Source organism: Vicugna pacos, chromosome 3 (genome assembly GCF_048564905.1).
Source record: "Vicugna pacos chromosome 3, VicPac4, whole genome shotgun sequence".
Classification (NCBI taxonomy): domain Eukaryota; kingdom Metazoa; phylum Chordata; class Mammalia; order Artiodactyla; family Camelidae; genus Vicugna; species Vicugna pacos.
In genome coordinates, this window is record NC_132989.1 from 33,087,460 (window position 1) to 33,111,510 (window position 24,051).

The 24,051-nt window shown below is 41.2% G+C and overlaps 1 protein-coding gene and 1 pseudogene across 1 annotated transcript in view; one reads left to right on the forward strand and one right to left on the reverse strand.

Moving 5' to 3' along the window:
* Positions 1–7,353, forward strand: part of ALDH7A1 (aldehyde dehydrogenase 7 family member A1) — a 31,278-nt gene extending 23,925 nt beyond the window's left edge. The window contains exons 14-18 of the mRNA XM_006213888.3: positions 449–565; positions 1,659–1,756; positions 1,967–2,040; positions 5,625–5,700; positions 7,105–7,353. Coding sequence (XP_006213950.2) covers positions 449–565; positions 1,659–1,756; positions 1,967–2,040; positions 5,625–5,700; positions 7,105–7,159 — 420 coding nt within the window. The 3' untranslated portion in view covers positions 7,160–7,353. The remainder of the gene's footprint in view (positions 1–448; positions 566–1,658; positions 1,757–1,966; positions 2,041–5,624; positions 5,701–7,104) is intronic.
* An 11,764-nt stretch (positions 7,354–19,117) lies between these two features.
* Positions 19,118–19,904, reverse strand: LOC116278161 (sorting nexin-15 pseudogene; annotated as a pseudogene).
* Positions 19,905–24,051: the final 4,147 nt, after the last annotated feature.

The following is a 24,051-nucleotide window of genomic DNA, read 5'->3' on the forward strand; positions in this document are numbered from 1 at the left end:
AAGGTTCTGTCTCCAAACTGAGTCATACGGGATAGGGTGGGAGGGGTGGCAGTGTGTTAAGGCTTCAGTATATAAATCTGGTGGGGGAGGAGTGGTCTGGGCACAATACAGTCTGTAACGCAGTAAGTATAGATTACCTCTTTTTAAATTATGTAAATTTAAAAATAACTGCCTGTAACAGTGTTTTTTCAGTGTAACTTGGTCATAAGCCATGACACAGATCTCTATCCTTGTCTCCTTATTTCAGCTTTTTTCTGAGCAACTAAGTTAGAACCAATAGGAGGCAGAGAAAATTTTCACTGATGTTGGGAAGTTATTTTTTAGAAATAGTTCACTTGTAAATGGTGTTTATTTGTTTCTCGAAGGTATAGGCAGAGATTGTATCCTCTGACCCCAAGTACCAGAAGACGAATGCCCTCACTGGTTTTATTTCCTTTCCCTACTGCAGGTTATGGACCGCCCTGGAAACTATGTAGAGCCAACAATTGTGACAGGTCTTGACCACAGTGCGCGCATTGCACACACAGAGACTTTTGCCCCGATTCTTTATGTCTTTAAATTCAAGGTAAAAAATGGATTCTGTCTCTCTTTCCTCTAGTTTAATGTTGAAGCAAATGAGAGGACTAGGAGAAAATGAAGATGTATTAAATTTCACTCAATTAGCCATTAAGGAGGTATGAGAAAGTCACTCGGGTTAGTAGAGATTTTTGAAGGTTAAGGAAAAACGATCATGAGATGAACACTTTAAACAGTAGAGCCTGTCAAGCCAGCTGCCAGGGGAATTGAGACAAGCAGAGAGCCAGCATTGGAATTTATGGTGGGTGTGGCCCTCATCCCCTGTGTCACATGATGCTGAGCTGTGTGGGCTATGAAGTCAGCTTCTTCACAAAAGGAATCAGATAGTTTGATAGTCTGAGTGCTCAGTAGCAGTGCAGAAAATGAGGAGATACAGGGGCAATCAACAGACCTACAGTTACAACCTGTCAGAGGACAGGCTGCGGAGGTTTTAACAGATAAAGGTACCTAGAGGGTCTCCCCCCCAGCATGTGACAGGCCCTTGTCATTACTAGCAGATACTTAGAGATTGAATCAAGGCCTGACTGCACCATGATTAACAGTTAAGAGATAATGAGACTTAAAAACACCTTGTTGCAATTATATGATTGCATTGATTAAAATCTTGCTTTAAATTGTCTATCATTGTTTTACATGTGACTAGAGAATATAATTTCATGTTTTGCGATGTGTCTGTGTGTTTGACTGAGTTCCTGAGCAGAATATTTAGCCTCTCTTACCTAATCTGTCAACCAGGGATAATGTAGAACCCTTGTCATTGGGTGAGGATTAAATAACTAAATGCAGGCTAAGTGTCTAGGTCAGTGTGCTGGACATAGTAAGAGCTCAGTAGATAGTAGCTCTTACAAGTAGTGGCCTGAATGGAAGAATGGACTCAGATGTTTTTCTCAAAGTTCACATAAGGGGAAAATCCCACAAAGCACTGTGTAAGAGAAACATAGAATTAGGAAGCTGTTCACTCTTTAGTTTCCTTTTGTGCACTGAAATCATACTGCTAAGTCTCACAAAATGAGTTTACCTTCAGTGAACTTGGACCTGAACACTGTGTATCATCTAACAGCTTCCAATGTCTGTCCTTTTAGAATGAAGATGAGGTCTTTGTGTGGAATAACGAAGTCAAACAGGGACTTTCAAGTAGCATCTTTACCAAGGATTTGGGCAGAATCTTCCGCTGGCTTGGGTATAACTTTGTGTATTTTGAAAACTTACATAAGTCTGTTTTCTGTGTTGATTGAACTTTAAAAAAGAAAATGAAACCACTTAGGTGAAAATCTGTTTTTCAACATTGAGAGTCCTAGAGGTTTGTCTGGATTATTCATTTTTGTATATTTGTTGTATTTTTTTACTTTCCTATACTTTGCTCTCACTGTGCCTCCCTTTTCACACACAGACCAAAAGGATCAGACTGTGGCATTGTAAACGTCAACATTCCAACAAGTGGGGCTGAGATTGGAGGTGCATTTGGTATGTAGAGAATTGCTTCTCCTTTCCCACGTTGGGCGGTGTATTAGTCTGCTAGGTTCCCACGTTGGGCGGTGTATTAGTCTGCTAGGTTCCCACGTTGGGCGGTGTATTAGTCTGCTAGGTGTATGGTCTATTAGGGTTGCTGCAACAACATACCAGTGGCTTAAACAACAGAAATGTATTATCTCCCAGTTACGGAGGCTGGAAGTCCAAGATCAAGGTGTTGGCAGGTTTGGTTCCTCCTGAGGCTTCTGTTCCTGCCTTGTAAGTGGCTGCCTTCCTCCCACGTCCTCATATGGCCTTCTCTCTGGGCACATACACCCCTGGTGTCTCTTTTTCTTCTTACAAGGACATTAGTCCTGTTGGTTTAAAACCCTACCCTAATGACTTCATTTAACCTTAATTACCTCCTTAAAGGCCCTGTTGCCAAGTATAGCCACATTCTAAGGTATTTGGAGGTTAGGCCTTCAACCTATGAAATTGTGGGCAGGGAGGACACACAATTTAGTCCATAACAGGCAGCAAAGAAAAAGTAGTAGTAGCTTTTAGAAAACTTGGACCAAGAAATGAAATAATATTTCATTATTATATAATATCTGGTCTAACATGCGTGAGAGAGCTTGTGCTCCGTATTCAGAGTCACTGTCCAAGGTCCTCTGTTTCATTCTCAGATGCAGCGTCATGTTAGAGCAGGGCCCCCAACCTGAGATATGTGAACCCCTGAAATGGGGGCATGTTTTCTTGGGAGAGGATCCAAGACCCAAAAAGAGCTTAAGAGCCCCTGCTTTAAAGCCAGAAAATTTCACATGAAAAATTTGCAAAGTGGGTTTAGTAAATATTATACATTATCATTTGTCTTAGAAAAAAATGCCAGGTTGTTTTCATTAGGCCTTGTTCCTCTTTTAATAAGCGTTGAGCTTTTAATGCTTCAACTCAATACTAACAGTATTTTTTTTTTTACAAAAGCTTTTGCCAACAATCATGTATTAACTTTTACTTATTAAAAATAATCCCAAACACTGAAAAAAACAGAAAGCACTGATGTAAAAAGATGCACTCCATTGTTCACAGCAGCATTATTTACAGTTCTCAAGATAAGGAAGCAACCTAAGTGTCCATCAACAAATGAAAGGATAAAGATGATGTACATGTATACAATGGAATATTACTTAGCCATAAAAAAGAATGAAAAACTCCCATTTGCAACAGGATGGGTAGAATTGGAGGGTATTATGCTAAGTGCAATAAATCAGAAAGACAAATACTGTGTGATATCACTTACATGTGGAATCTAAAAAGTAAAACAAACTAGTGAATATTAACAAGAAGGAAACAGACTCCCAGGTACAGAAAACGAATTAGTGGTTATTTTAGGAGAGAGGGAAGAGGGGAGAGGCAAGGTGGGGTATGGGGTTGAGAGATACAAACTATTATGTATAAAATAAACAAGCTACGAGGATATACAACACAGGGCATATGGCCAATAATTTATAATGACTATAAATGGAGTATAACCTTTAAACAGTGTGGATCATTATATTGTATGCCTGTAACTTGTAATATTGTACATAATCTATACCTCAAAAAAATGCAAAGGATAGTAAAAACATATTGCCGTATATATATATATACTCACATATACACACACAAGCAAAACAACATAAATTGATACCTATAGAAGTTTAAATCATTTGAGGCATTCTTGTACACATTTTGGGGCAAGTACTACAATTAGTATTGGGTGCAGACTTTGGTAAAAGTTCCTGGTTTCAGTTCGGCCCTTCACCTCCGCCCTGCACTGCTGAGTGAGCGTCTGCTCCTTCTGTATGCCTTCAAGTCCCTGTTTCCACCCATTTCTTCTGACTCTTGAGTTCAGCCTTGACAGTTAACTTTTAAAGTTTTAAAGTCTTCTATTGGAGAAAAGCAGATGTGCCCCACATTTTCCTCTTCCTCCTTCTTTTCCTGTGAGTTTCTTACTAAAGGAAAAAGGAAAAACTGAATTTAAAGTAATGTGCTTTAACTGCTCTCTCTTTCACAACTTTAGATGCGTACTGACCCTCTGTTACTGTAGCTTAAGCTTCTTAAACCCCTCTTGACTCTTTCCCTACTGGTAAGAAAGATGTTATTGCACAGGGTGAGATCTAGAGGAGACCAGGTGCAAGGTTCTAAGTCTTGGCCCAGTGGAGTCACACAAGCTGTGCTTAATTCTTCCAGCATCAGACTGTGACAACGTATGTGAGATGCTGTTTCCCAGGAAAGCAGAGACTCGGTGCTCAAGGCTTTTCTGTGAAGCTGGTCACGCCGGCACCCTCTGCCTAGCACATATCCAAATTCCAGGCTCCCAAAAGGAAAGTGGGCTTTTAACATAAACCACATTTTTTGTTCAAAACCAGTTTAGGCTCATTGAGACAGTGTAGGGAACTGTTCAGACAAGTTCCCAAATGCCAGCAACATTTTGGGGTTCCTGCTATGCCTTTTCTGCACGGTTTGTAATTTCTCTCAGACTTTTGGAGGTATTGCCTATCTTCTGACTTCTAGTACTGTGGTTGAAAAGCGTAATCCACTTTGATAGCTGATCTTTTTTTACCCTCTTTCAAAAATTTTTGTGTCTATTATTTACGTCTCGTATTCTCAAATTCCATTATAATATGCCTCAGTGGAGATCTTCATAAAAAGTTTTGTTTAACAGTCAGTGGGCCAGAAATTGGCCTTAGAATATTAGGGCTTAGGGTTTTCAGTTCTGGGAAGTTTTTGATAGTTTTATTTTGTTTTCCTAGTGTTTCTTTGACAGTTTTTTCTCTTTAATTTTTGTCTGTTTTAATTTCTAGAACTCCTATTATTTGAATGTTATCTCTGGAAGACTTAATCTAATTTTGTTTTTTTTTTCCTCTTATTTGCCTTTAAAAAATTTTTTTTTAATCTTTTTTTTTTTTTATGTGGGACATTTCCTCAAGCTTCTAATTCTTCTATTAAGTTTTTTTACCTCTTCTTTTACTGAACACAGTATCAGGGGGTGGATATAGCTCAATGGTAGAGCACATGCTAAGCATGCATGAGGTCCCAGGTTCAATTCCCAGCACCTCTATTGAAAGAAGAGCAACAACAAAAAAAAATGGTATGAAGTGAGCATTGATGGCACACTTCTTTTCTTGTTTTATGGAATCGTTATCTTCTATAACCTCTTTAAAGATAGTAATATAACATTGAAAAATACTTAATATAAAATCAGCTTATGTATATTGTAGAAAATTATATATACATAAGCATAAATGAGAAAATAAAATTACATTTCTCCTATCCACTCCTAACACCTTGGTCTAATGGTAAGGTTTTTTTAAGGTTTTCTTCTGCTTCCTGCCATATCTGTTTCTTAATTCCTTTAATTTCCCCTCTTAGTTTCCTTTTTCCTGTTTGTTTTGGTGTCTGTCTCATATTTGTTTGCAGGGGAGATATTCTGGCTACATGTAAGGTGACTGGCCAGCTGGCTCTGGTCTCCTTCTGGTATCTTCGTTTCGGTGATACTGACTAGGAGCCCCCACAGAGACGCCGCCCAAGATTCACGAGCTGCTTCTGTGTTTCTCTAGGAGGAGAAAAGCACACTGGCGGTGGCAGGGAGTCCGGTAGTGATGCCTGGAAACAGTACATGAGAAGATCTACTTGGTAAGAAAAGGCTTTGGGAAAATTGGTTCAGCCTTAACGCTTCTGGAACGTGCTTTTACACTCTTGGACTTTGTGCTCTGTCTTCATGCAGTATGACTTGATTTTGTTTCTAACATTCCACAGTTCTTTCTTCCCAAAGCATCCATTTGATACTGATAATTCCCTACTCTTCTTTGTCCAGCTTCAGCTAGTGCCCAGCGTCAGATGGTGAAACCATCCTGGGATGGTTTCTGTCTAGAGAGAGGGCAGGAGCAGGACTCTTGGGTCCACCAGCAGGAGAAAGTGGAAGAGGCTGTCCTTTGAGTTTTCCCCTTAGGTGCGGTTACCAGCCCTGCAGACTGCAGAGGCAGTAGGACATGGACGTGGGCAGGTGGCCCGTGGGCCTGGCTCACAAGCTGGGGGTTAACAGCTCTGGGAATAGTGAGCACGAGCCTTGGGAGTGGAGTAGCACATTCACCCAGCACAGGCGTAGCTGGGAGGTTTTGACTAGGAGTATTTTCTTTGACCTGTGTTCTGTTGTCCCTGCCTGTTGGGTAGAAGTAGCTTTATCCAAGTGCAATAAATGGTACGTGGGGTAAGGCCCACGTGGTGGTATGTTGTAGAAAGAGCACAGTGCGGATCCCAGGACACCGTCTTAGTCCTATTTCCTGCTTCTCACTGGCTGTGGAACCTCGGGTGGATTTCTCCACCTTAGCTCCTATCCCCTCAGCAACTTCACATTTGCCAGGAATTTTTTTCCCCCTCCAGCTTTATTGAGGTATAATTGATAAATAAAATTGTAATATATTGAAAGTCAGCCACCTGATGATTTGACATAGGCATACATTGTGAAAAGATTCCACAATCCGGTTAGTACACCCTTCACCTCACAACGGGGGTGTGTGTGTGTGTGTGTGTGTGTGTGTGTGTGTGTGTGTAAGAATGCTTAAGATCTACTCTCAGCAAATTTTAAGTCTATGTCAGGAACTTGTGAGGTCTTTGGCTGTGGCTTGTTTAGTCTCAGACGCATGCACTCTCTTTGCCCGATTCCCATTCTTTGAAATCAGTTATGTCCCTTTTACTTTTCTTGTGCACTTGAGATCCAGAGGGGTAAGTGTGTAGCTGTGGCCTTTCCCGAACGCATTCAATGGGGACACCTCTCTCTCAGGAGAAAAACCAGATGGCTGACTAAGAGGGACTTAGTTATGCTCTGTGTCTTTCCAGACTTTTGGGTCTCTCTCTCATTTTATTTTCTTTTATAAAACTGGATCTATACTAACATTGTTTTGTATCTTAATTTTTTTTTTCTACACCAACTTAGAACTTGGACATTTCACCTTGTTAATATATACAGTTCTGCTACACTTTTTTACTGGGATAAGATATCCTATATCATTTAATTTTGTTCATTTTTTTCTCTTTTAGTACCATCAACTACAGTAAGGACCTTCCCCTGGCCCAAGGAATCAAGTTTCAGTAAAGGTGCTTTAAACTGACATCACCTCCAGTCTTTCAGGCATTGTTGCAGCTCTTCTGAAGAAGACAAGAAAATTCAGATTTGCCTAGAACAAATGCATTATTTTGAATATGACAGTGGCTCACCTCTTATGCCTCTGAGGCCTCAGTCAAAAGACGTGTTTTGTTTTTTAAAAATAAAGATTGTGATGCCATGGCTGTATTGAGTAAAAGATAGATCAGGTAGATTTTTATGTTACTAGTAGTTACTGACTTCTTTAAAGTTTAGGATTATTTTATAGGTTAGAAAAAGTAGTACATTTAGGATTATTTTATAGGTTAGAAAAAGTAGTAGGGATTTGGGAAAACACCGAATATAATAGAGAAGAAAATAGAAGTCTCATCAGTAGATGCAGGAACGTCCCCTGAGCAGGTAAGGAAATCGGTGGTGAGCATTGGCTCACATTTCCCTCCTCAGCAGGTACTGGAGAGGGTGTGACTGAAGGGAGTGTGTCCCTTGTTTGTGGAGGACCATAGCACAGTATCCCTGTGGAATGACCTGCTGTTTAAGATGACTGAGGGCACTTCCAGCCATCTCGGCTTCTCTTGCTCAGGATGGCTTGTGTCACCAAAGAAGAAATTGGCAGGGTGGTTGTAGATTTTGCTCCTGTCCTAGAACCTGCACCTGCTGACGACTGCAGAATTCTATGCAAAGCTCTCCTGGAGTTCTTAGGCAGCCTCAGTCTGTTTTCTTGAGCTGTTAGGCTTCTGTAATTGCCCTTAGGTTTGTCCTCGGAGAATAACCATGTGTGTGACAGCATGTATTCATAGTGAACTCCGCATAATTCACTGTCTCTTTGCTGACGGTCCGCTTGCTTCTCTGGAGAAGCAGCCCAGGAGCGCCTGGAATGGTTCAGCTCGGGGCCCTGTGGAGCTCATGCCTTCTCCTGCAGTTCTGTCTTCACGGCAGCCCATGCTCCCCCGGTGGGTAGCAGCCACCACCCCCTCTACTCCTGCCAGACTGGACTGGGACAGAAGCCTTGGAAGAAGATGACATTTGTAGATGACCTGATGGGTCAGGACATATGGAAAGATTTAGACTACTGGCCAAGAGTTTGAGGTTGAGTCATGACAGAGAAGCAGGCAGATGAAAAAACCAAGCAATGATAAATTTATCAGGGAAGGAAAGGTATTCATAACATGCTCCTTGGCCAAGCTGTGACTAGTGTTCACCTAAGTGTGCCGTTGTCAACCTTGACTATTAATTAAGCCAAGCACTAACAGTAGACCTTCTGAGAGCATGTTGGCAGTAAGAACTCAGGGTTTGAGGGTAGGCTGGAAAGGCAGTTTTAGGTTCTGTAGTGGAAAATTAGTAATGCCTAAAATTACAAAAGCAAGAAGTAGCAACATAGGCTTATACAGATAGGTAAATTCTGAAAAAAATCATTGCTTCAGGGGAGGGCAAATTGGAGGTAGGGCACGGAGACTGGAGAGAGAGCTGTTTTTCATAAGTTTTAAAAAGATATCTGATTTTTTAAGTCAACAGGATGTGTAACTTAAAAACTAAAACCAGCAAAGAAGAAAGTGATGTTGAAGAATCAGGTGGTTGGAGTCCTACATTTCCAGGTCCCCTTCCCCCCACCTGCTTCCCCAGCGCACATACATGCAGTTATCTGCTCCCTGTTACTGCACTAGGATGCTTTTAAAACATCTCACTAAAAGATCATGCTGAAAGCCAAGTTTTCTTCTATTTTTGAAGTCCAAAATAGACTAGACTACCTTGTACTGATACATACATACATTGTAATGTAAATAGTTGCTTAAGAAAATCATGCCATTTGGGCATTTATTTTAAAAATCCTTGCTGTGGTTTTAAGTTGTAAGTCACAATGTTGGGTATTCTAGCCCTGTCTTCTTTAGTAACTGTAACACTGTCTGAAGAAAGTAAAGCACTATTTAAAACATTTTTAGGAACTATGTGATAATTGGCTATTTTCATTTTTGAAATTCTATGAGATTAATTTTGATTGAAATATTTTTGTATTCTGTTTTTTCCAAGCATATAATTTTTAAAATTTTTTAAACAAGTATTTTAAAATACAAGCTGTATCTGTGGTTTTGTTGTTAAATTTTTACATTTATAATGTCTCTCCAATTGGGTATTTAAGGAGACTCACCATCCTCCTGTGTATCTGCTAAACCCAGGCCGTGGTCATCAATTTCGAATAATAATCTACTGGTGAAAGAGGGTGACTGTTCGCTCTAATCTTAAGATATTTAAGTCAAATTAAACTGGTTCTGAAAGCTTTCTTTGAAACTAATCCACAATTTTTCTATACCTGTTTCTAGCAACAAGGACTTTTTTTGTCATAACGTTTATTTAAAAAATACTGCTTTTAAATTGGCCCTTTGTTCTTTTTTATTGACTTAATAAAAGTAAGTTACTAGTGTTTTTAACCACAGAAGTTAAAATGTACTTTTGTGTGTGTTATTACTGCCATTTGTTTTAAGGTGCTGGGAATCCTGTACTGCTGGTTACTGGTTATATTGAGTTATGTGTGACTATCCCTGTCTGCCTGCATCCAGTATTACGGTCATGCTATCAGTTCCCAGCCCCCACCGTGGACGTGAGGAGCAGTGGTTAGCATTTCCACTATATGGGGTGGTGATAATGCCCGTCGCACACAAAAGTAACAGTGCCTGGCAATGGTAAGAGTCAATAAATATTGGCTACTGTTATTAGGGTGTTTTCCACATTTTATAGTCTTAAATCTGTAAATGAAATTTAGATGCATTTTTCAGGTTTTTGAAAAGAAAGTTCTTTGAGATTTTTATTGAAATAATGTTAAATTTATAAATTAGGAAAGAACTAATTTATAATACTTAAATTTTAAAAAATCTAGGCCATATGTTTGTTGAATTCAAATATTTATTATTCTTAGCAAAATTCTTTTTAAGTGTATTCCTGTGTGTTTTATGGTTTGTTATTGTCAGCTGGATTTTTCTTTATGTGTAAATTGATGCAGAGGCAATTTACTTTCCAAGGGAGATTAGGTATGAAAATAGGAACACAAATCCACTAACTCCTAAGCATTATCTGTTTGCTTGTGGAAGTTTTCACTCTAGTAATTGCAGGATTCTAGAAATCCGGCCAGGAATCACATATTATGAAGTTGTCTTCACGATGTTGACCTGTAGGTGGCAGTGTTGCTCAGAGCAAGTGCCTCGGTTTGGCAGGGATATGAGTTGTGTCCACACTTTGGTGTCCTGGAAGTCACTGTGGAGAAGGTTTTGCGTTCAGCAGACAGATGTGCTAAACTCAGTGCCCCACTTATATCGGCTGTATTTCATTCCAGCACCATTAGTAACCCACCTCCCCTACCTTCCGTCTGACTACACAGATTACCTCTGTTGCAGTTGATTACTGTTCTTAGGTAAAACATAAGCCCCAAAATGTCAGAAAAAAGAATGGCTATAATTGCAGAGTAGTGTCTTTTAAATTAAGAAACTAATTCGGTTGTTGTATTTTCCATCCACTCTGCCTTCCCTGCAGTGAGCATATGTGTGAAGTTACTCCATTTTTGACAACTCCAGGGGATATTTTATTTTTCTTACACTATATTCTGGGTACTTTTCAAAGCACTTAACAAATACAAATCCATTTAATTCTCATAATAATTCTACAAAGTAGATACTATCATGGTCCTCATTTTACTAATGAGGAGACTGAGGTATGGAGAGGTTAAGCAACTTCGTCTGTTTCACAGCTGGTAAACGGTGGGGCTGTAATTTGCACCTGAACAGTCTGGCCCCGAGTTAGTTCTCTGGTGATGTGAACTGAGACTGGAACGCCTCCCTTCCTTGCCTGTCTGTCTCTCAACTGCTGATCTTTCCTTTTTTTCTTTTGTAATGTTTTTATTATTGGCATAATTCACAAACTTAAAAATGCAAATACAATATGAAGAACTTTTTTTCGCCTAAAGTGAGACTATGTCGTTCACTGGATGCCGCATCACTTCCAGCTCTAGCGTATATTTCCCACAAACAAAGACGTTTTCCAGCATAACCATGTACAACCATCAGAATCAGGAAACCAATACTGATATGTTACTAACATAATTCAAAGATCCATTCAACTTTTGTCACTTGTGCCAGTAATGTCCTTTATAGCAAAAGGGGCCATGTTGTCAGATGTCCTTGGTTTCCTCTAGTCTCTTCTTGACTTTTATGATCTTGATACTTTGAGGACTACAGGCTACTCGTTTGGTAGGATGGTCCTCAACTTGGTGTTTCCTCATGATATGGTTCAGGTTGTGCATCTTAAGCAGCACATTTGCAGAAGTGATGCCATATTCCCCTAAATGTATCCTGCCGTGATGCCTGGTGGTGATTTTTCTGTTTCTCATGTTAACACTGATCTCTTGATTACATTGATGTCTGCCAGCTTTTTCCTTTGTAGTGTTTCTCCTTAGTCTTTGAGACAACCTAGATGTCCAGTTCTCCCTCAAATTTTCCATTCACTTATTTTATCTTCTATTTTCCTATTTTATCCAGTGAGTTATAATCCATTTATTTTTATTACTTATTTTGATGCTGCAAATGCATTTTGATGTCCCTCATTTGGCCAGCAGTATTCCTTTCAAGCCAACATCAGTGGGTTCAATTCAGTTTTTTTCCTTTCAATATTTGTAACTCTACATCTTATAGTAAGAAACCTGCCTCTCATTACCCTTGGTGCATTTTTCTCGTTGGAATAACGAATCTCCTGTCCTTGTAAGGACACCTCCCTCACCTCATTCTCATTCTGAGGGTACTGGTCTCGTCCCCGACATTAATGTCTTCCTCACCTAACTGAGGCACCAAATGCATAGCTGCCCCTACATGGGAACTTCCTTCTCACCCACCTGATGGCTTCAGGACTGAACTGTTCTGGAAGAAATGAGATAGAGAAAGAGGAACTGACCTTTCCTTAAATGTAGAATTTTGAGTCAGAATCAAAATGGTACTTGACTGTCTCCCACCCTGCTTGCTTGTCCAGGAGCTGAGATGCCTGGGGCTTCAGCTGGAAATACAAGTGGCACAGGTTTGGAAGGTGAAGCACCTGTGTTCTAGGCACAGCTCTGCTTCTAACGGGCTGAATGCTCTTAGAGAAATAATCTGACATCTCTGTGCCTTGGTGCTGTCATCTGTAAAATGAATAGGCTGGAGCAAATCTGAAATAGAAAGCTGGTATCCCATGAGCCAAAATTGGCCTCAGTGCTTGATTTATACTTGGAAATTAGCTTTCGGAAAAATCGAATTGGAATTTCTTGAGCTGGAGGCTGTGTGCTCCAATTAGCTGCAGGAAGGTTACGGCTCAGAGGACCGTTCCCAGCTTCACAGTGTTCCTTGTAGCGCACAGGTTCTGTGGCTTTCTTCCCCAAGCAGTGATGAATCGGACTTGCCTCAGTCTGCCCCTTCTTGGCTCAAGACTGTTTCTACCAAGAAGAGCAACAGTTCCATTCAGGGCCCTGGTATTATTATTCAAGGTAGGATTTTAGCTGCTCTAACCGAGACTACAAAGATGAAGGCTCGACAAGATAGTTTCTCCTGCCCATGAAGCAGTCCAGGTGTGGGTGGTCTAGGGCGGACCGGTGACCCCACGGTGTCCGGGCCTTGCGCTGCTTGTGGTGGTTGGTCTCCTTAGTGGAAGGTCGCTCACCGCGGCCGCCTGTTTCAGCTCATACACATCTAGGGGAGGGCCCTCTTGCATCTAAGGTGTGACCCAGAGGTCGAACACGTCCTTTCCACTCACATCCCAGTGGCAGAACTCAGTCACAGAGCATATACAGCTGAACAAGAGGTTGACAAACCTTTATTTTTGGGATCCGCGTACTCTGGCCAAACTTAGGTGTTCAGTTCTGTTGAGAGAGGACAGATGGGTATTGGGAGACAATGGACAGCTTCCACAACAGTATGTGTTCAAAATACTCCCCTCCACCCACTGTCTAGAATGTCCTCCTCACATGTCATTTTACTTCTTGTGCTGTCTGACGATCAGCCAGATCAGCCAACTGAGAATTGGTTTCGATTCTGTTATCCTTTCCCAGGGCTATCTGTCATTCACCCCTTCATGAAAAATAGAAGTAATCAGCTTTCAAAAGCAGCCAAACAGGGAAAATTTTTTTCCTTTTTTAAATTTAAATTTAATTTTTTTTTATTTAGAGAAGTATTTTTTTTAAATTGAAGTATAGTTGAGTTACAATGTTGTGTTAATTTCTGATGTACAGCTTAGTGATTCAGTTATACATATATACACACATTTCTTTTCATATTTTTCTGTTATAGGCCATTACAAGATATTGAATATAGTTCTCTGTGCTATACAGTAGGACCTTGTTGTTTTTCAGGGAAACTATATGTTGTTTAGGACAGAGCAGGAGGTGGGAGAGGTAAGTTTGGACAAATGGGACAGTTGGAGATAGGGTTGGCAAAGATAGGAAATCCTTTCAGGAGCCAGCAGGCCAAATGGGAAGAGTAGGTACCTGGAAAAGTCGGTGCTGCTGGAAGAGAATGAGAAAAGGGAAGGAGGCTGGGGACCAGATGTAAGTGTCCCTCAGCCTTGCCCCTTAGCTCTATTTTCTACTTTGGCTCAGTAGATACTTAACCTCTCATATCCGGATCGTCAAAAGAGCTGGGTTCGATTCCCAACTCTGGGCCATGTAACACTGGGAAAACCACATCTCTTCTAAGGCTCCATGTCTTTCTCTGTAAAATGGGCATAACCTTCCTGCCATACTTCTCTTCCCAGCACTTTTGTAAAATACAGACGCAGTATCAGACAGGAGGACTTTCTGTGGTTGACCTTTACTGTTTGTTTGCCTTTACTAACGAGATTTTTCCTTTTGTAATTTTGATATTTCTAGTTGTGTTCTTTTCCACTTCGTGAAGTCCCTTTAACATTTCTTGTAAAGCTGATTTAGTGGTGCTGAACTCCTCTAGCTTTTGCTTGTCTGTAAAACTCTGTCTCTCCTTGAAATCTGAGTGAGAGCCTTGCCGGGAAGAATATTCTTGGTTGTGGGGTTTTTTCTCTCATCACTGTACATATATTGCACCACTCTCTTGTCGCCTGCAAAGTTTCTGTTGAAAAGTCACCTGGTAGGCTTATGGGAGTTTCTTTGTATATAACTAGTTGCTTTTCCCTTACTGCTTTTAAGATTCTTTATTTTTTGCAATTTTAATTGTTATTTGTCTTGGTGTAGATCTCTCTGAATTAGTCTTATTTGGGACTTTATGTGCTTCTTGGATCTGGAGGTCTGTTTCCTTTCCTAGGTCAGGGAAGTTTTCATTTATTATTTGTTCAAATAAGTGTTTTGACACTTTCTCTCTCTTTTCTTCTTCTGTGGCCCCTATAATGTGAATGTTAGTACCCTTCATGTTGTCCTAGAGGTCTCTTAAATTATCCTCATTTTATAAAATAATTTTTTTCTTTTTTCTGTTCAACTTGAGTGATTCTACAACTCTGTCTTCCAGTTTACTGATTTGTTCTTCTGAATCATCTGTTGTTGATTTCTTCTAGTGTATTTTTAATTTCATTTATTACGTTCGTAAGCTCTGTTTGGTTCTTCTTTATGTTTTCTGACTCCTTTTTGAGCTTTTCTCTATGTTCATCCGTTTTTCACCCTCGTTAGGCATCTTTATGATTATTACCTTGAACTCTTCATTGGGTGGTTTGCTTATCTCATCTTTGCTTAGTTCTTCTGTATTTTTTTCCTCTTGTTACTTTGTTTGGAACATATTCCTCTGTTACTCATTTTGCCTAATTCTGTGTTTTTATTTCTATGTGTCAGGTAGGTCAGCCACATTTCCTGATCTTGGAGACGTACCCTTATGTAGGAGACATCTGTGGGGCTCAGCAGCATACTCCCCTCTGGTCACCAGATTTATATGCTCTAGGGGTGCCCCCTATGTGGGCTGTGTGGGCCCTTCTGTTGTGGTGTCATGCTGGTAGGCAAGGCTGGCCCCTAGCTGCATGACCCAGGGGGTCCTGGGGCTGATGCTGGCCTGCTGGTGGGCAGGGCCAAATCCTGGGGCAGTTGGTTGTGCAGCCCAGGGTTCCCAGGACTGGTGCTGACTGGCTGGTGGGCAGGTACTCCTCAGCACCAACAGGCCAGAGAGAGGACTCCAAAATGGTGCTTGCCAGGACCAGTGTCCCTGGGGTAGAACAGGCTTACCAAATGGCTGTTGCCAGCATTTATGTCCCCAGGGGGAGTCCCACTTGCCTTCTGCCTCTCTGAGGGGCTCTCCAAGATCAGCAAGCAGGTCTGACCAGGCTCCTGTCAGATTACTGCCTCTATGCTGGGTCTCTGAGTGTGAGATTTTGCAAGAGCCCTTTAAGAGTGGAGTTTGTTTCCTACAGCCCTCTGGCTCTCCCCAGAGTAAGCCCCCCCGGCCTTCAAAGCCACACATTCTGGAGGCTTTTCTTCCCCATGCAGGACCCTTGACTGGGGAACCTTGTGTGGGGCTCAGATACCGCACTCCTTAGGGAGAACCTCTGTAATTGTGATTATCTTCCTCTTTGTGGGTTGCCTACCTGGGGATGTGGATCTTGATACTGCGTCTTCACCCCTCTTACCCATCTAATTGTGGTTCCTTCTTTATATCTTTAGTTGTGGAAAATCTTTTCAGCTAGCCTTCAGGTTGTTTTCATCGGTAATTGCTCTGTAAATCATTGTAATTTTGGTGTGCCCATGATAGGAGGTGAGTGCAGGGTCTTCCTACTCTACCATCATCATCTGAATCTAGCAAATTTTAACCTTCATTTAGGCTCCATGTAAAAATGGAAGACTCTAGGTCTGACTGGAGCCAGTTACATTCTTTCCTCCCTTGACTAAGTCCTTCTGGTGACTACAGCTTGGCATAAAGTTTGGATTCCCACCCAATTTAATACTCTGTCCTTCAAAAGGAGAAATGAATCACTTGCTCAGGAAAGTTTACAGTTGCTTCATATGATTACCAAATTCATCTCACTTTTAGATACCTGTTTTCATATCATTCGTTCTTTGAAATTAATGATTATTCCTAGCATTGAAAGTCTAAGGAAAAAGATCAAAAGCCTTGAGGAGGCTCAAGACCCTCAAAAAGCCCGCATATAGTGGTTTTTTTTTTTTTTAATAAAAACTTAACTTAAAAATCCATTTGGGCATTAGGATCATACAGTCACAAGCCTGCAAGATAGACCTGCCTCAAGTTGAATTTCATGTTGCAGCATTAGAGAAAATAGTGTTCAAGGAAAGCATCAATATCATATACAACTCATTGTTCAGACAAAAGGATGTAAAACTCAATTGAAAATCTCTCTTAAGGTTTCCTAAGAGAACTTAAACAACAATGACAACAAAGGATGTGTGTGGTAACCCAGAGCTTATTTGCTTCTTTGACTAAGATCGCTAGTCAGATTCTGCTCATGGGGAGGCATTTGAGCCCAAATGGAGACTGATTTACTAGGTTTTTTTTCCCCTTCTCCCATTTTTTTTTTACAACAAAATTAGTCACTTTTATTGAAAACAAACATCACAAATAAGTGTGCAAAATTAAATTTCATGATTAAATACACAATAAGTAGCATGTATACTTTACATTGAAATCCACATATGAAGTTACTTGATTACATGACAGTAAAAGAACTGGCAAAACAGAACGTGCTGCTGCAGATTTTAAATGTTTGCAGTCTGAAACCGAAACCATAAAATTAAGTTTAAAACGAATTTAAGAAAGTTAAATGTATAGCTGAAGTAGCACTACCAAGGTAAAGCCCATAACCTACTTTAGTTACCAAATGTTAAAAAATATTTTATGGGGAGTTGCGATGCAAGTAGAAATCACCCAGTATTTCATTTCTGGGGAATCCCTCTTGTTATTTAGTTTTCTTTACTCTAGGGTAGCATCTGGATTTACACAGCATTTTATTCTGTTCAGCAGCCTCTTGGCTTTGATTGTGCAGTCAGTACTCTGCCTTCATTTTTCTTCTGTCAGTAAACTACCTCTCTGGAACAACTGCCTGGCAAACAAATTGGGTCACACATGCTTGTCTGTAAAACCGACAGCACATCACATCCTCCACGCAACGTTGCGCAGATCAACCGTGTCAGAGGCCCAGCATTATCACGTGATTGTTGTCCTTAGTTCTGTGTTTAGCAAGAAATGACTTAATTTCCAGTGGGTGAGTTTAACCCTTAAATGGAAATTTGCCACAGCCTTAAAAATGAGGGGCTATGCAGTGGAAGAGATGCAGATTGCTCACTCACTGCTGTTCTCTCCTGGAGTAGCCAGCAGAACTGATTAATGCTGAGAATCTAGGAGATTCCTTATACCCCCCACCCCCACCCCTCCAACAGCTTACTGGCTTGCACAGACTTCCTAAATGGGCATTCACTAATAATAGCATTTTAACAAGTCCAGGGCTGATGGAGGCAGAGCAGAACCTGTGATTACCTATTTTTTTGAAAGGACAGCTGCAAGGGTTAGAGTCCTTGTTCTGCATTCAATCTAAAATAGCCCATTCACACTTCAATCTTTATGAAATTCATAAAGTTTTGTTCTGGGTTCAACACACAGTCTTCCTCTCATCCAAGGCCAACCCAGCTGAGTGCCTAACTTGACAACAGCCTTTGACATAGCGTCCTTCCTCTGTGGGCCAACCAGCCATTTAGGGGCAAGACTCTTAACTTCCAGCATGAGGGGAAAGAGATTTGCCTTTGGAATAGATATGTGTTCTTGATGTTGATCTGCCTGCCTTGTCCATAATGTTTCTGCCTTAGTCACTATCATGGTGTCTTCATCTCATAATACTTCTGATCAAGGAGCTTGTGTCACAGCAAAAGAATTTCAGCAGAGGGCCAGTGCCAACAGAATCTACTGGTTTTTACCACATAGTCCATCACTCAGAAGCTGCTGGCTTAATAAGACAATGGCATGGTCTACTGAAGGCCCTGTTCGACTACCTGTTAGGAGAGACACCCTGAAAGCATGGGATTCTATCTTACAGGATGCAGTAGATGCTATAAAGCAGAAACTGACATATGTGTGCCTCTGCTGTAGGCATGGGTCCAAGAGTCAAAGTTGGAGGTGAGAGTGGATCCTTTCACTATTACAACTAATAACCCACTTATGGAATTCTTGCTTCCCATCCCTGCAGTTTTGAGCTCTGCTTGTTTAGAGGTTTTGGTTCCCAACATACATGTTTCCATTGAACTGGAAACTAAGACTGCCCGATACCTGTTCTGAACTATTAATGTACTTGAACTAACAGGCAACCAACAACTGCAACAACAAAGGTGGGGGGAGGAAGAAGAAAGAAAAGAAAGGCCCTGAGAATTCAGATCCTGCAGGAATAAAGGTTTGGGTTACTTCACCAGGTAAAGAATTGTGACCAGTTCTTCTGGAGAGCAAAGATGAAATGGGTAGTAGAAGATGGAAGATGGAAGAAGATTATGAATACACCTTTCTGATTAGTTACAGAAATGAAGACTAAAGCAGGTGTGCATATTTTCTTGCTTTGTGTGTGTGTAATTGTATGTGCGTGCATTTGTGTGGTATGTATATTGTAAATGTATGTACAGTAACAATTTTCTTCTTTTCTCTTTATTCTCTTTAATACTCTATATCAGTTTTGTTGGAAGCTAACTTTACAATTTAGTCACTAGGGAATGGAATAGTCAGATGGCACTGTGACCAAATTTGAGGAATAATTAACAATAATTAGTTGCATTAATTTTATTTTAATTCAAACTTTTAGAGGAGCTTTGAAATAATTATTTTTCCGTTCTTGGTCCAGTTACATAAAGAAATGGCCCCTCAAGTTACAAGACAAGAAGACAGGGCCAGGCACTAGGGAGAGGAGAAGGAGGTGGCTGGAAGGGCTGGAGGCCTGGGAGCCAAGGTCCACTCCTGGGGGTGGGGGTTGGGACAGGATTGCTTCTGCCCGCTTCAGGTACTCTCTTCCTCAACCGTCCCTGTGGTCAGGGAATGGATCACTGGGGTCTCCCTGAAGCAGGATGTGCAGCCATCCCAGTAGCCCTTCAGGGCTGGGTGCCTGCCTTCTCCCGCAGGGCCTGGGTGAGGAGCTCTGTGGCTCAGCTCAGATAGGCAGCGCAGGTCCTCGCTCCTCTTCCTCTTCCTGCCCTCCTGGCTCCCAAGGTTTCAGGTCTAGCCTTTCAAACTGCCTGCATGGCTGCCAGCTCACCTAGGCCGGTAGGACTGAGGCCAGCACCTTCTTCCTTGGAGAAGGGGTCCAAGAGGGCAAGCCCAGTCCGGTGAGTGGGCCTCGGCAGGGGCAACTGGATGCCTCCTCTGCCCCCACAGTTAAAGAGGAGCTCCAGGGTCTACTGGGCAGCCTCATAAGGCAGAGAATGAGCTCCTGTGGGGGCGATGTGGGGATCAGAGAGGGTGGCAGGATGTGCAGGTCCTTGGACACCTGGGAGGGCTGGGTCACCTCCCCACCCGCGATGAACTAGAGTTGCGGGCTGTTGCTGAGTGCCGGGATGTGCGCGGTGAAGGGAAGCAAATCCTCAGCCCCCTTTCGCGACTCCTTGATTGATTAAATGATCCGTAGTCCGGGAACCACAGAACACCTGGGCGCGGGGCGTGGGGCGGAGGAAAGCAGGGGTCTCTGGAAGGAGGCGGAGGCGGAAGAGGTTGCGCTGGGTGTGGGCCGGCGTTGGCCCCGTATTCACACGGCTCGTGCAAGTTGCTGTGTCACAGAGATGGAGACGACGAACGGGGCTTTGCATCTCACCATTTTCAGGTGAGGATGAGGGTATCTTCCTTTGTATGAAGTGTAGTTGCGTTTCGTTAGAAACAGTGGTGTTTCTCTTCGCGTGAGAGCTCACGTTTATATTCAGAAGGGATGTGTATGGACGCTGCGTAGCCAACCCTGAGGCTGGTAGCCAGTATTGAAGGGATTCTGGCCCCGCTGGAAGCCGGCGCTTCTAGACTCTGCTTTGTGATGCTAATGTTAAGACTTCAAACCATATTTCTGATGTTAAGACTTCAAACCATATTTCTGTTTTGCCAGTTGCTCCCTGTTAGATTCTGCTAACAGGAGGCCTTAGGGAGAGCCCATGAGGCTGGAAGGGAAAAAGGGATCGCTCGGTCCTGTTCGCTCCCTCAGAACTTCCTAACTTCTTGTTCCATTGAGTGTCCCCCTATCCTCACGTCTTCAGCCTGGCAATGGCAGTGCGTTTCTGGAGCAGCAGCTGGATCCAATTTGCAGTTTTCCTAGATTGCAGTACCAGCCTCTTTACACCCCGTCCGGGACGTTAGTGCCACCTGGTGTGCCCCTTCTGCGGGGTAGTGGGGACTGACTTTCAGCCCCGGGAGCCCCTCCTGAGCTTCTAAGCTTTGAAAGTTTCAGCCACTTCTCTCCTGTTCCCCCCACACTTGGGGTTGCTCCCTCCATGGTATCTTAGTGTTCTGTTTCCCCTTTCTGTCACCAAATTGACAGTTCTTTTTTTCAAGGACTGATTCAGAGTCCTTGACTTTAAATTTTCTCTGGTGTGGGAATTTCCATCCAAGATGGAGTAACGGGACTAGATTTGACTTCAGGTGTGTCAGAAGTTGAACAACAGCCGAAGTAAAACCAATAAATCACTGCAGTGATAGAATTTTATCATGCACACACCAAAAAGACAGTTCATGACCCAGGAGCGCTCAAACCAAACAAGGAATGAGGCTCTGCTTTGAGGCTCAGGTGTATATTGTTACAGAGCATCTTACACAGTGGGAAGGCAATGACTTTTTCATAGTGATTGGTTATAATATTTGAATTTTCTTAAATGATAGAACTGGTCAGTGTTGACCTCACATCATCGCTGAGAAACAGTTTAACTTTTGCTTATAATTTCCAGAGGCATAAACAGGAAATGACCCAGGGCAAGTGAGTCTTGTAGAATAAACTAAATTGAGCTTTGCTACTATGACTAAACTTTTTTTGCCTGCTCAAGGAATTTTCAAGGCAATCTACATTTGTTTTTAATACCTGAAACAAACAAACAAAAATCCAGACAAAATATATAAACAGTATTTTTCAAGACGCTCAAGATCAGGTTATGAAGGACAGTTAAAGCCTGAGAGAAGAGAAACAATGGAGGTGAGCCCTCCGATTGCCCCATCTGACTTCCTGGAGAGAGCGTTCAGGCTGTGGTGCAGGGAGGGAGCCCACGGAGAAGGCGGCTGCAGAGATGGAGGTGGGAGAAAGCCCAGGTGACTAGAGTTTGCAGAGCAGAGTATTCAGGAGGAGGGAAGCTCTCTTTGAAAGACACTGAGAGTGAAAGGACAGGCCACAGTCTGGGAGAAATTATTTGCAAATCCCATCTCTAATGAAAGACTTTTATCTAGAATATATAATAAACCCTCAAAGCTCAGTAATAAGGAAATAGTCCAATGAAACAATGGGCAAAAAATGTGAACAGACCCCTTGCCAAAGAAGGTATACAGATGCTGTCAAACAGCATGTGAAAAGATGATCAGCATCAGTAGTCATTAGGGAAATGCAAATTAGAGCTACAATGAGATACCACAGCACACCTAGGGTGGAAACTCTAAAATTTATATGACTGATCATATCAAGTTGGTGAGGACGGAGAGGAACTGGCACCTCATACACTGCTGGTGGGAATGTTAGATGGTACACTTTGGAAAAATAGCTTGACAGTTTCTTAACAAGTTAAACATATACCTGCCCTATGACCCAGCCATTCCTCTCATAGGTGTTTACCCAAGAGAAATGAAAGTGTATGTCCAGAAAGAGGCTTGTACTGAAGTGTTCATAGCAGCTTTATTTGTAATAAACGAAAACTAGAAACAGCCTACATGTTCATCCACAGGCTGATGAGTAAACAATTTGCAGTGTATATATACAATGGAATACTGTTCAGAAATAAAAAAGAATAAATTATTGAAAGGGGCAAGAAGTAGATAAATCTGACAAGAATTATTCAGAATGAAAGAATCCAGACAAAAAAATAGATACTGTTTGGTTCCATTAATATAAAATTCTAGAAAATGCAGATATATATAGACAGAAAGCACATCTGGGGTTGCTTGAGGATGGGGGCTGTCAAGGGGGCACAAGAGAGAACTTGCAGAGGAATTGCTTTTCGGGGTGATGGGTGTGTTTTTAATCTTGAGTCTGGTGATGGTTTCACAAGAATATATTTATGTCAAAAACTGTACATTTTAAATGTGTGTACATTATTGTATATAAATTTTACCTAATAGAGGTGTTAAAGATTAGAGAAAAACAAATCGGAATGCTATTAGGACAATGTTTGTTAGACAAAACTGCAGATAACATTTCTTTTGGCAGCTAACAAACCTATCCCTCTCCTATTTCTACTGCTTTGGACTGCACTCTAACTAAAGTAGCTTTCATCCTAGGGCAAGCAGTCCCCAGCTCTGAGTCCTGGGGAAGATTTTTGTTACTTCCTACTGGCCCATGCCTGTGCAGACAAGAAGGAATAGGAGGCGCAGTCATAATCTTTGAATGGAGAAGGGGCGAAGGGGTAAAGGCATCAGTGCCTGACCAGGGCCCAAGGATAAGGAAGGGCAAGAGCCTGCACTGCGTAGGTCCAGAGATGATGACTTATCATAATTTCACCATTTTAACAAGCATTTTTGTTACTTTGTATTCCCTTCCAGGGATTTGTCCTTAAGGCTGAATATTTTTACCTAGAAGTTACCGTATAATTTTGTGCTCAGCCATTTTACTATCATAACATCATATATATCTTTGCTGCTTTAAAAAATGTTGAGGAAATATTCTTCCCAAGAAGACAGAATTAGACCTAGAGCAGCCACTTAGAAGATTAAAAGCAAACACTGAGAATTTTTCCTTAGCAGGAGTAGCTAAAAGCAAATTCTTTTTTTCTTTTCTTATTTAAAACTTGAGGTATAATTGACATATAACATCATATTAATTTCAGGTGTACAACATAATGATTTAATACTTGTGTATATGCTAAATGATGACCACAGTTAGTCTAGTTAACATCACCATACAGTTACAATTTTTTTCCTGGTAATGAGAACTTTTTTAAGATCTGTTCTCTTAGCAACTTTCAAGTATGCAATACAGTATTATCAACTATAGTCATCATGCTGTACATTACATAACCATGACTTATTTATTTTATAACTGAATGTTTGTACCTTTTTAACCTCTTCACCCATTCCCACCCCTGCCACCTCCACTCCCTGCCTTTTGCAACCACCAAACTATTCTCTGTATCTGTATTGTTGTTGCTTTTTTAAGATTCTATATATATATGAGATCATAGGATATTTCTTTCTCTGTCTGATTTATTCCACTAAGCATAGTGCCCTCAAGGTCTATCCATATTGTCACAAATGGCAAATTTTCATTCTTTTTTATGGCTGAATAATATTCCATTGCGTATATTTTGTGTGTGTGTATAAATTTATGTGTGTTTATACATATATATATTTATGTGTGTGTGTGTACGTGTGTGTATATATCTTTATTCATTCATCCATCTATAGACAATTAGGTTGTTTCCCTATCTTGGCTATTGTAAATAATGATGCAGTGAACATGGGGGTGTATATATCTTTTCGAGTTAGTGTTTTCATTTTCTTCAGATAAATACCCAGAAGTGATATTGCTGGATTGTATGGTAGTTCTACTTTTAATTTTTTGAGAAAACTTCATAGTGATTTCCATAGTGGCTTACCAATTTATATTCCCACCAACAGTGCACAAGGGTTCTCTTTTCTCCATCCTCACCAACATTTGTTATTTCTTTTTCGTAACAGCCGTTTTAACAGTGTGAAATATGGTTTTGATTTGCATTTCCCTAATGATTAGTGATTTTGAGCATCTTTTCATGTGCCTATTGGCCATCTGTATATCTTCCTTGG